General features: G+C 39.0%; 1 protein-coding gene across 2 annotated transcripts in view; it reads left to right on the top strand.

Moving 5' to 3' along the window:
- The window catches only part of LOC121632244 (cytohesin-3-like), a 36,202-nt gene that overhangs the window by 5,426 nt on the left and 14,745 nt on the right, over positions 1–16,031 (top strand). Inside the window, exon 1 of one of the 2 annotated variants that reach the window (XM_041973527.1) lies at positions 9,436–9,615. The exons of the other annotated variant lie outside the window; for it this stretch is intronic. Coding sequence (XP_041829461.1) covers positions 9,591–9,615 — 25 coding nt within the window. The 5' untranslated portion in view covers positions 9,436–9,590. Of the gene's footprint in view, positions 1–9,435; positions 9,616–16,031 lie in introns of those variants that run through there. 2 annotated transcript variants of the gene reach the window in all.

Genomic DNA, 16,031 nt, shown 5'->3' with positions numbered 1-16,031 from the left:
ACAGAATAACCATCATCGTTACTGTGTGATAGTTTGTGTCAATTATAACGTGACAAAATGTCAAATCTGACCCAAGACTAGATTAACTGTATCCAGAGGATGGCTTCAGGACTGAATATGTACACAAAATTACAAAAAACAAACAGCAAATTATTGCTGTTGTCTGATCTGTTGATGTCTTTTTTTTCTTATTTGAGGGCTGTCAAGATTCAAAAGCAAAAGCTTACTATACATCTAGTCTTAACCTATATTGTTTGAATATTTTCCCATTTTTTACACCAATATTCAGACAAAAGCGCTAAAACTGTACATACAGGGGTGTGCAGTGGTTACGTCAAACACACATTTTCATGCATTTTTTCAGAAAATATATTCTTAAACCAGGCTTTACATCACCATGATAATCCGAGGGACTGTACCATAAAACCTTCTAAGAAAAGTGGAGATTAAAGTCCAAGATTTTATTTGATTGAACCAGAGAAATTAGTCAGGGCTAAAGCGTTTCCACAGATGTCAATTGAGGTTCATGCAATCGGACTACTTTCAAACAATGCCAGATGGTCAAAGATACATTATCATCTCAGCGCGTTTGTTCTGTTTGTTGTTCTTTCATTTCATAAGTACGTCTGTAATTGCCATCACCCAGCATTATATTTTTTATTTTTTTAGCTGCACACCCTCCATTAGTCTCCAGCTGATCTCTTATTCTAAATAATAACATGGATTTATAGCATTGGGAGTTTATTGCCGGAGGAGTATGAAAACAGATTACATACTTATACTATATATAAAATTAATATTTCTATGTACATACTGACTTTTAGTTAAACTCATCATAGTTGTTAGATTTTTATTTAGCAAACAGATGTGTGCGTGCAATATATCTTCTTCATTAACTAGACAGTGAATATACTTCCTAAATGTCCAGCTTATTTTAGAAATGCTGAAGCAGTGTATTTATTCTTACGCCATTTATCATCAGCAACAATTATTTCTGTGCTTTCAGACATTCTTGTGTGTATTTTATTAACACGTAGTGTTTTTAGTATAGTATTTTTCACCTTGAAGTGTGTGTGTGTCTTCCTCTGTATTGACTGCTGCGTGCTCGGACTGCTTTTAGACTGCTGTTAGACTTGCTGTGGCTCAGCCCCGAAAGTTGGTTGAAAAGACGTCCAGCTTATCTGGGAGGCTCAACATCTCTGTAAAGATATAAGTGTGTGTGTTTCATCTTTGACCAAAAGGTTGGTGAACACAGAAGGCCCTTGTTGAGTTTGGCCTTCTAAGGATATCAAATAGCACATTATATTTACCCGTGACATCCTTTTCAGTGGTTTAAGTGGGACTCAGGAGACTATAAAACAGACTGACCCATATGGAACTCAGCTTTCTGGATTTAGTTTCCGTCTGTAGGTGAGCTACTGCATCAGTAAGGACTTAGTTTCAAGTGAGCATGAGTCATGTGTGAAAATCCTCTTGAACCTCCATTCTGCCTTAAGAAACTATTTTAAAGAACTTTTTATAAGGACTGATGGCAAGACTTAACTTATGTGTGAAGCAGAGGAGAAAAAGAACAGCTAAAGGGTTTTCATGGACATATCCAGTTTCCTCTTCATCTGCCACTCAGAGCTGTGCAGCTCCACAGCACAACACAGCACAGACTGGGATCTGTAGCATTAAGACCATCAAGGGGCTCGTAGAGGGTAGATGTGGAGCAAATCATGCTATTTTTCTCCTCTTTGGAAAGAGAAATCAGAGCGTGTTGAAACTCCCAGAAGGCTGGAATCATGTGCCGAAGTAAATTTCAGGCAAAGAACATCATGCACCACTTAGACCGTTGTGGGTGTCTGCGTTCATAGCTTCCATTAAAGAGAGAGAGAGAGAGTGTGTGTGTGTGTGTGTGGTGGTGGGGTTTCAGGTCTGTCAGAAAGGGAAGAGAAAACTGACCAGAGCGGATGGGAAAAGGGAGTGTTGGAACAATTATGTAAGCGCACAGATTGTTTGACCTGCAGGAAAAAGGTGTATCCCCCTAAGAACATTAGTGGATCCACAGTTTCACACTCTGCAAAAGCAACACACTCACCAGTGGTTGCTGTGGAGCCGCTTCTATATGAGATTTTTTTTAGCCCAATATTAAAGTTGTGAAAATAAAAATGCATTATTCTTGAGCCACATCTAACTTCTTTCTTTTTTTTTTAACCTCCATTAAGTCAGATTTTCTTGTAATCTTTTCAAGTGGTTTTGAGAAGTAGTTCTCTGGGTTTACTGAAGGTATTTCAACGTTTTTCAATGGACATTGGTTCGTTTTTATTAATTTCAGTTCAGTCTTTGTACCTGACCATTTCAGAAGAATGTATATTTTTTGTTTATTAGTTTAGTATCATGTTTTTCTGGCAATGTATGAAGAAACGAGGGGTTGCTTCAGACTTTTCCATAATACTGTAAATTGTACATTAACTTTATTGAACAGTATTTCACAAATTGAATAACAAATTATGACGATATACTTGATTCTCCACAAATTCCTGCTTGTTGGGTTGGGACTAAGTACTATGATGAGCAAACTATTCATTGTTCATCAGAGATATTTAATTATTTTGGATTTTATTTGCTCTAGTAGCCTATATTAAGCAGATATTTAGAAAGGAAAGCGGGTCAGAGAGAGAGAGAGGAGGAGGAGGAAGAGGAGGATGTGGGGTGCAGCAAGGGGCCCCATGCCAGGATTCAAACCAAGGCCAGCTGTAGACTCTATAAATGAGGTGAAGTCAAAACGTCAGAGTTAACTTATTGAATCAGCAGACTGATATATTGTGGCTCACTGTCCTGCAGGGTTTAGATGTTTCCCTGCTTCAACACACCTGACTCAAATTAATAAGTCATTGTGTAGACCTTCACAACAAGCTGTTGGACCCACCTTCCAAACCTCCATGTGGTTGTCAATCTAATTCCTGAACAGTATTTCACATGTGAGACCAGCAGAGTGTGACTGCAGTTAGGTTTAAGTTACAATCTGAGTTTTGCAGGGGTCTTTAAAATAACACACATAAAGAGTGGAGATGAATAGTAAAAAAAAAAAAAGATAATGTGTGCACTTTACATACAAGAGGAAGCTCACTGGCTATTAAGTTCGAAGGCTCAATAGTTTGACACACATACAGCACTTTATTTCATTATCGTGTCACCATGTGACACACAGTTCATGCACAAAAAGCAAACAGCAGCAGTGTAAATAGTGATCATTTTGAGAGCACATCTAAGTGAAAGATAAACCATAGCCAGTAATTTTGTTGTTGTTGCTATTTTCTATAATCACATGCAGCTTAAATAGAGGGAGAAGCAAATATGTGTACATTGTAGCCCAGTAAGAATTAAAAGCCATCTCCGTAACCCTATGACCCCACAGATGTATGATTTCAAGCAAATAAAAGCCTGTTTTTCAGTTGATCAGAATCAGGTTTTTCTACCTTTCTTTGTCTTACACCATTTCCCGTGGCTGCTTAAAAGGCTAAATATCAAATTAATTGATGGCTTGCAGTCCTTGATGCATACTATCTTGCATGCATGCTATTTTCCCATGTCATTTCAAATTTTTGCTAAATTTGTCTCAAAATTTTTCTGAAAGTCTCATTTCCCTATGGAAATAATTTCCAAGTGGAGAAGCTTTGCACTTCTTTTTTTCCAGTTTATTTCTTTGCCTGAAAACAAGCAACATATGTTAGATGCTGTTTAGAGACATTCAGTTCAACTAAGAGTCCCATAATGTACTTTATGGCTACATGGTGTGGTAAGCTTGATGTTTGTTACCAGTTTAAAAAAGCAAACAGCGTTTGCACCATTGTATTCAGCTCTGTTGTCCAGTCAACTCTTGCACATCCAGTTAGTGGCGCCTCAGGCTGGCCTCCAGCCTCTTATAGCCCTCTTCTCTTCCCCCTGGGGCTCATACTACTACCACTCCAGTGCCAACCCAGCTTTTAAAAAGGGATTTGTAACACTTACAGACTTACTCAGGTGGTCGATGTGTTCTTACACTATAGCAGAACAAGCAGAGTCTCTGCCATAACATTTTTTATTTAGCAAAATATGCATGTTTCCTCCTTTGACTCCCCACTCAATTTGTGCTGTAAGATACTGCTGCATCATGCAAAATTCATTCATCTTTCAAAATCAGAGAGTGTTGCTGCATAAGCAGCGCTGTAAAGAAGGCTGGGGTCGTTGCAGATGTGTAGTCTGTGTTTTTACGTTCTCCATCAACAGCTCAGCGCTATTGAGAATGGCAGCAGTGGTCGGGTTGTAACAGAGAAAGGCTACTAAGATCACAGTAGCGTGGCCATGTGACACACAGACTCTTGAGCAACCTGTCAGTGTGTATATTCGGGTGTGTGTTTGTGGCAGCGTGTTTGTACAGTAAGTCACTCTGTATATGTTTAAGGTAGGGAAATGAAGAAGTGCAGCAGTGGCAGATTCAAAGAGAGACTGATAGATGCAGTCACATCCTCAAAGTAGGTTAGTGGTGCAAGGCTCAGCACAGCTGTGTGTACCTCATGCTTTTTCTCACTTGCGAAGGCGCATGTGTGCATATGAATGTATATGCATGAGTGTGAGTGTGTGCATCTTCTTATATTGTATCCATAGATTCTCTCACAGAGGATTAGCGTGGGCTGGGAGCCCTACACATGCATAGACAAACGTAGGAGATCAAGTGGGGAGGGATAGTGGATTATAGGTCAGGGGCTCGGGTGCATGCTACAACATCCCCACTGGAGTGCTGAAAAAAAAAAAACAAAACCCAGCTCCTACAAACACACATATACAAAAGCATTAATCTGTTATGGCAAGAAAGGGAGTGCTGGACAAAAAGAGGAGTGGAAAAAGAGGAAGAACTTCCATGTGTTTTGAGTATGTCATGTGATATATAGTATGCTGTGTCACCAGGATTTTCTGCTTCTCACTCCTCATTTTGAGGCTTTTTCCTTCGCCCTGACCCTTACATTCTTACATTGTTTTAAAGAAAGGATGGCCATTGTTGCTGTGTGAAGACTGTGGAAAATAAAATGAATGGCTTTGACAGAGCAGGTCAGGATGAGGGGCTCCAGGACGCAGTGGTGCACTGATAAATGCCTGTTTCTACCAGGACTGGACTCCTGGCCCCAGTAAGGTGCTTTCACCACCAACCCCCTACAGCTATGACAATCACACTGCTTGGCCACATTCTCACACTCACCACACACATAACTCATGATATGTCAATGTCAAAGCTCCCACAGATGATGATTGGGTATGATTGATAATCCAGTATAACTTTCAGTGGGTCATAACCATTAAAACACACATACACACACTCACTGGGTGAGTGATTTACTGTGGCTCCTCGGCACAGGTTCCTTTACACATGTATTTAATCTCTTTGTTGACCTTTGTCACTCTGAATTTCTGTCATCATCGGTGACTAGGGGTTCTGCACATAACCTAAAGAAAAGCTTGCTGCTATTTTAGTCATCATCTCCTGATAATGTCCCGTGGCAAAAAGCACATAATGCAACAGTTTCATCATAAATGTCTTGATAAACAAACTTAGGTGATAACTAAACTTAAGCAATAATTATTGTTTTTCCCTCAGGATAAAATCTGTGAGCAATTTTAAAAACAGCAGCAGGTTTCCATCACTGAAACTCTCAGGAGATTTGTTGTTGTCATGCCTGCAAGCTGTCAGGAGGCCACATATGCACCTATTCCCGGCACTTGCCTGACTTCAGGAAAGCGGAAGCAATGTGCTAGCTTGTAGTTAGATGAGAACAGCTGATATTAAAATAAAATGTTAAAGCTTTTATGTAATAGCACTTGAAGAGGAAGCGCAGGGTAGTCATGAGTTCTGACTAGCCTTGACCTGTGTGCCCAGTCATTATTTACATATCTCTTTAACAACAGTTTCCTCCTGTGCTCTCTTTGCATGACTACAATTAGGGGATTATGTGAAATGTTTCTGGTTAGAGTTTTAATAAAATACTGAATAGGTCTGTAGCTCATCTGAAAATGTTTTAAATATTGGCTTATTTTCAACACACTGATAATGGAGTGACTCTCTTTCAAAAGTAAAAAAGTCAAGTCAGCCTGTAAAAGGCTGTTCTTCTTGAAAATTGGTGGTGTTTTATTAAGAGGGGACAATTAGCTCTGATGTCAACGTCTCGTTGCTAATCAGGGCTCAGCTTGTGAGATTTAAGTGAAGGGCCACTTTAAGTTCAAAATCTGGAAACCCCCTTTATCCAAAACCCGGATCAGAATTACTCTCTGACCTGAACCACCCACATATTTTGCGTAATAAAGAAATCCTGGCTTAGGTTTTTAACTCCGTTTTCCTCCTCCTCATCCGCCTCCTCTTCTTCCTGCTGTCTGAGAACAGACAAAGCGGACACAGAGTCCTATTTGGCTGCTGGAGCATCTTTCTGACTTTCTCTTCATCTGTCCTGTATTTCTGCTCTTTGTCTTTTCTGGATTTTAGGCTCCAACACAAAATAAACATTCTGCCTCTTGGTCTTCTCCTGGCCTCCATATGCGTATATGATGCAGCAGGTTTTTTAGGAATGATTCTCTCTGGACTCGTTTGTTCTGACAGACCACCTCAACACACGATGCCCTGGTGTACAACATTGTGTGTTTTTTCGTGGCTACAGCAAAAACTGCACGACTTTAATATTTTTGCTACTATTGTATTAATTGTGTTCCAGGCACATCTATTCAGACATGACTAGAATTGTTTTACAATAAACAAACTGTACTTGCAGAGTAAAATATCTGCTGCCTTTTAGCAATTTGTCCAGGTAATGATGCTTAATTGAGACACAACGCCATAGAACGTAGATGTAAATGTAGATGGAGATGTAAAGCGGCAACTAAGACGGAGTGAAGTCACAGCTGTTAGACTAGTAATTTGACTCAAGCACTCTCAGGAAGTAACCTTAATAATTAGTTTAATTGTAAATTAATTTATACATGTGTAAATTGGCTGTCACTGATGGTTTACTCTACAACTCCATACCAGTGACAGATGTGGCCAGAGGCTTTTTTTTTTTTTTTTTTTTTGGGTGACCCATCTGTCTGACTGTCCCGCCATTACAAGTTAAGGAATGCCTTGAGGGCAGTTTTTCCAATTTAGTTCAAATCTTTCTTAATCTCAGTAATGAACAGAACAGAGTCTAGTTGTGTAGGGTATAACTTATTCCACAATTTTATTTCCCTGAAGGCTTCTCTCGAAAGGATGTTGTGCACGGATTTGTAGTGGATGGTGGCAAAGATGGACTTCTAATCCTCAGCATTTTAGAATTTTATATACATAAATCAGGTATATGAATTTTTTTTAGCAATCATTTGCGTTTCTATATCAATACTTTTAAAGGATCAGGACTTAGCAGCATCTGTGAGTGAAGCTGAAGATTGCAACCAACTTCATTTTTCTTGCCAGTGTGTAGGAAAAACTATGGTGGTCATTAAGCTGCGGCCACTTAAAACAAAGGTCTGGTGATTCATGTTGGTGAACAGAGCACTATTGCATGCAAAATAAACAATCTTTAGTGTGCATTTATCCAAAATTATTGGTAAAGTTTTGTTTGCTGGTGACAGTTTGCATTGACAGTTGGTGCTGCATTCAATTAGATACATTTCTAGAAAAATAATTACTAACAAAAAATAAGCAAAATGTGCTGCAGACATCCTTTTGCCATTTTGAGTTCCCCTTCTTTTCTTTTTTATCCATGAATTTAATTTTTGTAACTGTATTCTCATGTTAAACCTCCTTATCCAGTGATCAGACGTTCCAATAATAAAGAATAAAGACATTGCGTGAAGGGTGCTGGCTCTTAATAAGGGGGATCTTTTGTCTCATTTAAGCAGATCAGACTCTATACCTAACAAACACCAAATTTCTTCAGGGCTTAGTTCAACCCAACACATAGTTTTTGTGACATGGGAGTCAGTGTTGTTGTGTAACAGTTGAATCCTTGGTCAGTTAGGAAAGTTCTTGTCTAGACAGGGTGTGAGATTATAAAGAGGATTATGTACAATAGAAGAACTAAAAGGAAAAGAAAAGCTGCAGTAAAGGGATATTTGCACACATACCATGGCTCAGTTGGTGGAACAGAAAATAGTCAAAATCACCCATTTGTCTGCTGTTTCTTGGGCAAAAAAGAAAAGCTATAAGTGAGATATAGATTGTCCTGTAATAGATGGAAAAACAGTGGAAATCATTACACATGTTTTACCAAGAACAAACCAATCAGACTGATTTGCTCATTTAAAAGGAAGAGGAAACTTGAGAGTAAAATTTTGTGTAATTTGTTCATGAATTAATGACTGTAACTAATAGGTTCTGTGAAGATTGTTTTTCTTTAAGGGATTGTCTTATAGAGGCTTCAAGACTTTGAAGAATCAAACGGCCATGTTGTGTTTGATGTAGCCTCAGATTTTTCCTTTGTAATCAAAATTTCATAAAGGGAATGTTGTTGATGTCTCCTCTTAGACAGAAGCTAACAACTGGCTGCTGCAGACTTGGAAACATTCACAGACTTCTTTAAGACAAACATTTGAGAGAAGGTTTTTCATTCTATTAGGCCTCGCTTGGTAATTAGTTTTTAAGGTTCAATAAGGTATTTTGAATGTGCATAGTGTGTCCAGTTCAAGGACAGCAGTGTCTATGAAAACAGTACATGTCTTACAAAAGTCAGACCTAGCAATTATTGTGAAATTTCTCCAAAAGAGAGAAAGAAAAGTGTATATTTATTTAATTTTCAAATGACTTGTCTGGAGGTTGGTTTGCAGTGGCAATGTGTTTCCTTCTCTCTGCACTTTCCCAATTCCTCATGGGGGAATCCAGAGGACGGTCCTCTCTGGCTGAAATATGGAATATAGCCAATTTGCAGTCTTCTGGAAATCCTTCCAGATGTGTGTCCAGACAACCTTCAACATAAGGTGGCCAGAAAGCATCCTAATCTTTCTGGATGCCTGCTCATCACCCAGATAATGAACACAGGGGAAGGAGATGAAGACATTAAAAACTTCACAATAAAAGCACCAGTCCAAAATCCAGAAACACAGTAAATAAACAGGCAGTGGTCAAACACAGGAAGACAGATGTCAGGATACTTAGAACAGGCGAGTATAAGTGGTCAAAAGTCAGAGCCTGGGTCAATGCCCAGATATCCAGGAGGCAGAAGAGGTCCGTCGTGGGCAAGGAAAGGTGAGAATAATCCATGGAACTCGGTCAGCAACTTGGTTAAAAACAAACACTAGCCATCTACTGGCACAAGTCTGTCAATAATCTGGCAGAGAGGCAGCCTGGAGAGAGCTTAAGTAGCGCTGCGCACAGGCAAGACTGGGAAACATTTAGGAAGAGCCCAGGTGGGCTGAGTAAGGCTGATTGGTGAACACATTAAAGACAGACATGGCATGGCAGAAATGTAGACCAAGACAGAATAGGTGCAGTAAAAGACACAAATCTAATTCAAATTCCAATTATAAGTTTGAAATCTCTGAATAGTGTTCCTTAAACTGTCTCAGTAAAACAAAGAATCAAAGACCCAGAAAGAGTTAAAGAAGAAAAAAAGATGCAGAAATGGATAACAAGAAAGGGTAAGAACAAAGAACTGGTTGGACCAGACTGGGTTGTTGCTGTAGGAGGAATGTGGACTATTTCCATACCACTACTGTCATCTGTCAAGAGGCAGGAGTTGGCAAAAAGAGGCTGTCAGTGTGTGTCTGTGTAAGCGCTTTGTATGCGAGTGTTTTTGTGCATACTTGAGAGCTGTGAGTAGGTGTAACACAGAGGGAAAAACAATTACTGCACACCTACCAGCCACTATTACAGCTTGCATGAGAATGAAACAAACTACTAAAGCCAGTCTAGAGACAACGTGGCTGTATGTACAGGCACAGACTCTGCTGGTGCCATGTCAGTCAACATGAAAAATGGGGAGAAGAGACTAGATTGTTTTGGAGGGCGCCCTGTGAACTGGTACTATCTTCATGACGGGTAAACAGCTGGTTTGCACATATTTGCTGCAATCATGTTGTAAGCCTGTGTAAGCACTCTGTGATCAGCCTGGTGTGAGAAAGGACTCACACCCTTTTTTTTGTGTTTGCATGGTTGTTTTTGTTACAGGAAAACCAGCCCTGTTCACAGCACATATCCCCTTCATTGTCCTGTTGAAAGCCTGGTGAAAATCAGGAAGTGTTTCTCTGGCTCTATTTGTTGTTTCCTTCTGTCATCATTACAGTCAAGATTGTCACTCTCAGTGGGGCTCTGTATAGAGAAGTTTTTAGCCAGGGGCTAAAGGTTTTTTCAACATTGAATCAGAATAAAAGGATTGCTGTACAGGCCTATGTGGCCTGCTCCTGGTGCTAGAAAAAACTTTAAGATTTTTGTGAAAAGCTTAAAGCTGCATTTACTTTCAGGGTTTATGTGGAAATTTAACATAGGCAGCAGCTGACTTCCAGATTTTTAATTGCATGTATTGATAGTAACTGATACGAAGATCAGTGCATTCAACAAAGAACATCATTGAGATGATAGAAATGTAAGGGTGCATGATGAGGGGACCTGGAACACAGCCTCTATTATCTGCAGCATGAATAATTTGGATGTGATCACTGCCTTCTTTTTTTATGAGCCCCGTGAAAATCTAGAGCAGGACAAATCATAATAACTTCCACTTATAATGGAGTCATATGACTTTATTAAGTACAAGTTGTGGTCAGCGCTGACAGTGATCTGATAACTGGAGGGCAACAGAGGGAACTGTAGACAAGTCAGAATATTGAGCATTTTATTGTCATCATTTTAAAGCTCTGGTTATTTACGATGTCTGTTACAGTTGCAGTCTTTTAATCTTTGGCTGTGTGACATCAAAGTCTAGTGTGTGCAATTAACTAAATATAACCAGTGTTTTCATCGAGTCTATCAACCTACAACTGGTTAATCCTTCTGTGCTATTAGCAACACATTGATCTTGGCTGGATTTTCCTTCACATCTTACCAGCCTTTTCCGTGAGCTGTCGAGATGTTTGAGTACCATCTCATACTTGTCCTCAGACTGGAAAGGAGACGTCTACAAACTCAATGACTTTGTCTTGGAAATAGTTTGGACTACGTGTCTTTATAATAAAATTTGCACTCAATAGCAGTAATTCATATATACATGCTTGGTCACCAAAGGGGAAAAAAATGCCAAGCATGCAAGTTTGAACTATTATGATGATTTATTGATTGAGAACTTCTGTTCTAGTTTCAGTGTGTTAATATAAAAAGGCTGAGCAGTCAAGCATTGGTAATCTTTGTGGCTATACTTGGGGTTAAGCAGGAGTGTTTGTATATAACCTAATATGGATTTCTTTTTAGAGGGTCTGTTCTCTCTGGAAATATGCGCACACACCGATTCCTAGACTTTCATAAATAATGCATCAGATGTCCAGGGCAGGCTGTTTAGTAGTAGTTGCCCTCGCAGTGATATCAGATTACTTCTACACATGCAGCAGGGGTTTGTTAACCAAAACAGACTTTGTCTCTTCAGACAATTTGTCCCATTCTGCAGTCCAGCTGAGCTCTTCCAGCCAGAGTAGGAGGGATGACGGAGTGATTTGTGCATTACAGACGTAAATTGCCTGCAGGGTTTCTGCACTCCACAATTACTGCTTTATGAAGCAACCTAACTGTTAACAAAAAAACAAGAGCAACAGGCTGAGAGTGTGAAGATGTCCAGTGGGCTGGTCTCTGTTCCTACATCACTCTTCAGTCTGTCCTTTTCTTTGGTGTTTGGCACTGAGATTGTCCTCTTTGTTTTTCTTAAAAAAAACAGACATTGCTTCTTCTCAACTTTTTTTCTCTTCCTTTTATCTTTTTCAGTGCTACCAACCTTTTGACAGGGATCCAGAAATACAAACTCAAAGAGGCTGAAAAGACAAGTATTACACATTAAAGTTGACAGTAAAACCTTTGACCCTGCGGTGGGCTGGCAACTAGGATGCACCCTGCCTCTCATCCACTGGTTGTTGGGATGAGCTCACCCTATGAAAAAAATAGCTTAATGAAAGCATCCCTGTTTTGTTAATTGTGATTGTACAATCTCACTAAAGGTACTACTTTAGCACAAATTCTTTTCAAAAGTCATCAATAAGAAGTGGATTATTTACAAACTTCCAGCCAACTGGACTTTTTCTTTTACATCTAGCCTGGTAGTTTCAAACTTAAACTACTTTTTAAACATTCAGTTTGTGATACTTATAAGTCACATGTGTCCCAACAACAGCTTATTACTTAGAAACATTTTGGATTAAAGGGTAAAAATTGTCCCTTCTAGAAAAGTGGTCCAGTGGCCTTCTATTTAAGCAGTTAGAATTATAATGATCAGGATCATCACAGTGAGATCACAAAAAAATCTCACTGGGGTGAAAACATCGCTATCACAGCTGTTGAAATCTCTCTTCATGGTCAGAAAAAGGCCGGACTCTGGATTTAGATGGGCACTTATTCAGCTGTATCTGGGATTCAAACTTCCAAAGGGTCTGCACTCTGTAGAATGAAGGACAGTGATCAGCTGTTTTTAATCCTAGATACTGTTGAACGTGTGCCTGCCTTTATCTGAAGGATGGTTTGTTTCCAAACATGATTGGAGATTTCAAGCATGTATTTACACCATCATCCACAGAAATTGGATGACACACCTGTACATCTCCATGATGAATTAATAACAGTACCAGGTGGAATAAAAGAAGAGAAATCTTCATTTTTAATCGGCAACATTCTTTAATTGAAGAGATACCAGTTCTGCTAAAGCAGATGGCTTCAGCATCTACACACACCTCTTTATGAGCTGCCATTTTTGACTTGTCATTACACCTGAACCCCTCTTACAGCTGCCAGTATCAATCAGTTGGTCCTAATTATGGCACCTTTTTCACAAAGTTGAAGGAGAAGGACTCTTTCATGATCGGGAGCTCGCAGATCTCCTGAGAGTCCAGCTGCTTTAGAAGATAAAGATCCTCCTCCACAGATGGGTCTTACCCAGCTGTCAAGGAAATTAAGTTGTTTGTAAATCTTTCTGTGCACTTCAAATGAGAGCTGCTTAAGGTGTTGGTTTATGTGGTTTAATTTTTTTTAAATGTAAAAAACAAGTAGATGTGTGTTATAAACAAAAAGGAAAACATATTTTAATAGGAGTGGTTATGGTTTTGCTCCCTTGTGTTTTTTTCCTTTTATCTTAATTTTTCCAGGTAGATTTATGAAGTCAAGGATTCACATACATTTTTTACATTCAGTTTATGCAGCCCTGGATTCATAATGTAAGTGTGTAATTACAGTATATCACACTGACTTTGTTTGCAAGCATAATCATGGATAAAAAGAATCATAAAAACCAGGGTTCACAGAAATCTTCCTTCAGCTTTCGATTCTTCAACATAGGCAGACTAAATATTTAAATAATCTCAACAAATCACTTCAAAAATGTATTGAATAGTCAATGCATGAGAGTCTAATAGCAGCTGCAATAAAAGCAATGAATCCCTTGTCATTAATCATGTTTTTGTGCAAACAATTGATTCTCCAGCACTTAAAAATGGCCTAAAGAGGAAAAGCAGGGTTTTCTATGTAAAATAAGATATCTCTTCGGTGCAGTCCAGCCAGTAAAAGAGCTTCTTTTGACATCATGAGAAATTAGGAGTGAGTCATCATTCAGTCTTGCATTGCTTGTTAGACATGGTATTTATACACCATTAGCATTTGACCCACTTTACATTTACTGTACGAATAATCATCTATAATTGTTGTGTTCCCCTTCTAGGTTTTATAAAATTTTGAAATGATTTCACTGTATTTCTCTTTTCTGGTTTTGCCTCTTTGTAAAGTCTGGTAAAAGCTGGTATGTACTGTGAGCATCAGTGTGCGTGAGAAGCCAGTCCACAGTATCTGAAGACCCATCTGGATTTCTGCTCTCATGACCGACTGCTCGTCTGTGATAACATGGGCTTCATGCCCTCAGAACATAATAACCTAATAGTCCATGCTACTTCTGTCACTTTGTCTTACAGAGCAAGACGGAGAAGAGGGATTGATTTAGAAAGTGTGAAAGAAAGATACAGTAGATAAAAAAAGAGAGGAAATAACTTCCCCCTTTTTTCCACCATTATTTACACTCATTTGGTGAAGGAGGGGTTTGAATTGCAAAGCTGCTTAGTGGTATGATTCATTTGGGGGATTTGAATCTATGCTCACCCCCACTTCAAGCACTGTGGAGTGGGGGCGGACAAAGAGCGAGATGGAGGGGGAGTGTGTATGCATGTGTGTGAGACTGGGAAGCAGCATAGGAGAAGCTCAATCTGGTACAGCTCCATGTGAAAATGACCTACTTCCTGTCTCAAACGGATTGCTGTTTTCTGATGTGAGGAGGAGCGATGGGGGAGGTCCTCTGTGGGGTCTGTGTGGGGAGAGGTTGACGTGGTGCGGTTAAATGAGGGATAAGTTGATGGCTTTTGGGAGCTTCTGTACGGAATAAAATTAATGTTGTGTGTGCAATAAAACTTCTATATGCATGGTGTGGTTTGTGTACTCACCTGTGTGTGTGGAATGTGCTGAGATCATGCAGCAAGGCATGTGTGTTACATGTTGTGTAGTTCTTAGTCTCAGTTTTTTAATTCCCCAAAACTCCCCAAAAGAGAGCTTGATGAGTTTACTATCAGAAAGCTAATATTTGAGAGGGCAGGTCGAGCAGATGCTCTGTACTTGGTGTGTATATGTGTGTGTGTGTTGGACACACAGGATGTTATTTTTGGAAGTCATCTGCTTTTCAACAGGAAAGTTTCTGTGGTTTTAAAAAAAAATCTAATGAAAAACCTCTTCCTTATATGCGTTATCTGCCTTTAATGCCTGCTCTGTAATTTGTGTATATAACTTACAGAAAAAGTAAATATTTATTTATACATTTAATAAACTACTTTATCTCTGTCCAGAAACCATGATGTGTTCACTCAAGCAAGTCCACATATCATAAAACTGACCATAAAACTGGTTACAACAGGTTTAGTTTGTTTTCCCAAAACTAAAATCATCCACTGTATTACTGTACGAACAGACTGTAGACAAATTGTACCTTACAGACTCAGCACCAAACAGCAGATGGACCCTGTTGAAGTGTAACAGGTGAACACAGTGGAGCATTTAACAGCTAATGAGACATGGATTTCCCTAAGGACGTGGTAGGGATTAAAAAAAAGTCCCAGTTATATTCGTCAGATGGGCACAAACAGCTTCAGATGACTGATAATGTTGCTATCTAAATGCTGAATGTGAAAATAACACACATGCTCAAACATTTGTTATATTGAGAGGTAATCAAAGGCATAGACTGTATATATGAAAGATGGATGTAGCCACAAGCTATGTTGTGCAATATCAAACATTCAAAAATAAAAGCAGCTTCTTATTTTTCTTAAGACATCATGTTTGAACACTACCGGTGCAATAAAAGCTATTTTTTTACAAACTCTGATGCATTTACTGTAAAATAAAAAACCATCATTATGACTGAGTTAGCTGGAAAACAAAAAAGCGTTTATTTCTAAAAAAAAATATTAATTCCTTATGCTTATTGTCTTTAAATGTTTCACACTTATCTGAGAGCATGTTGGCTCCTTTCTACAGCCAGTAGCAGCTTTCTCCAGTTAATAAACTATAACTTTAATTATAACTATGGAGTCTTAATATTTATGGAGAGTAATCTGAATATGTTGTTTATTATAAGCTCAGAGCTTGAACTGTTTTCCCCTCAACTGTGCACCCACCTGCTGGGTTAAATAAAATATGCAGAAAAAGAAAAGGCTGCAAAAGCAACTTGGAGCTCTGGGGCCTCCTGCTTCTCAGTCTCTACTGGATTTAATCCTGAGCTTCTAAATGAAAATGGCACCTCTGTTTAGCTCATTAATTTAGGTCATATGTAATGTCTTTTCGATGAATTCGTTGAACAGGTATACACTGTCGAGCTTAATCGCTGTGACTC

The sequence above is a fragment of the Melanotaenia boesemani genome, chromosome 2 (assembly GCF_017639745.1).
Source record: "Melanotaenia boesemani isolate fMelBoe1 chromosome 2, fMelBoe1.pri, whole genome shotgun sequence".
Lineage (NCBI taxonomy): Eukaryota > Metazoa > Chordata > Actinopteri > Atheriniformes > Melanotaeniidae > Melanotaenia > Melanotaenia boesemani.
Note: the sequence above shows the minus strand (reverse complement) of the source record. Positions and strands in the feature narration are given on the sequence as shown.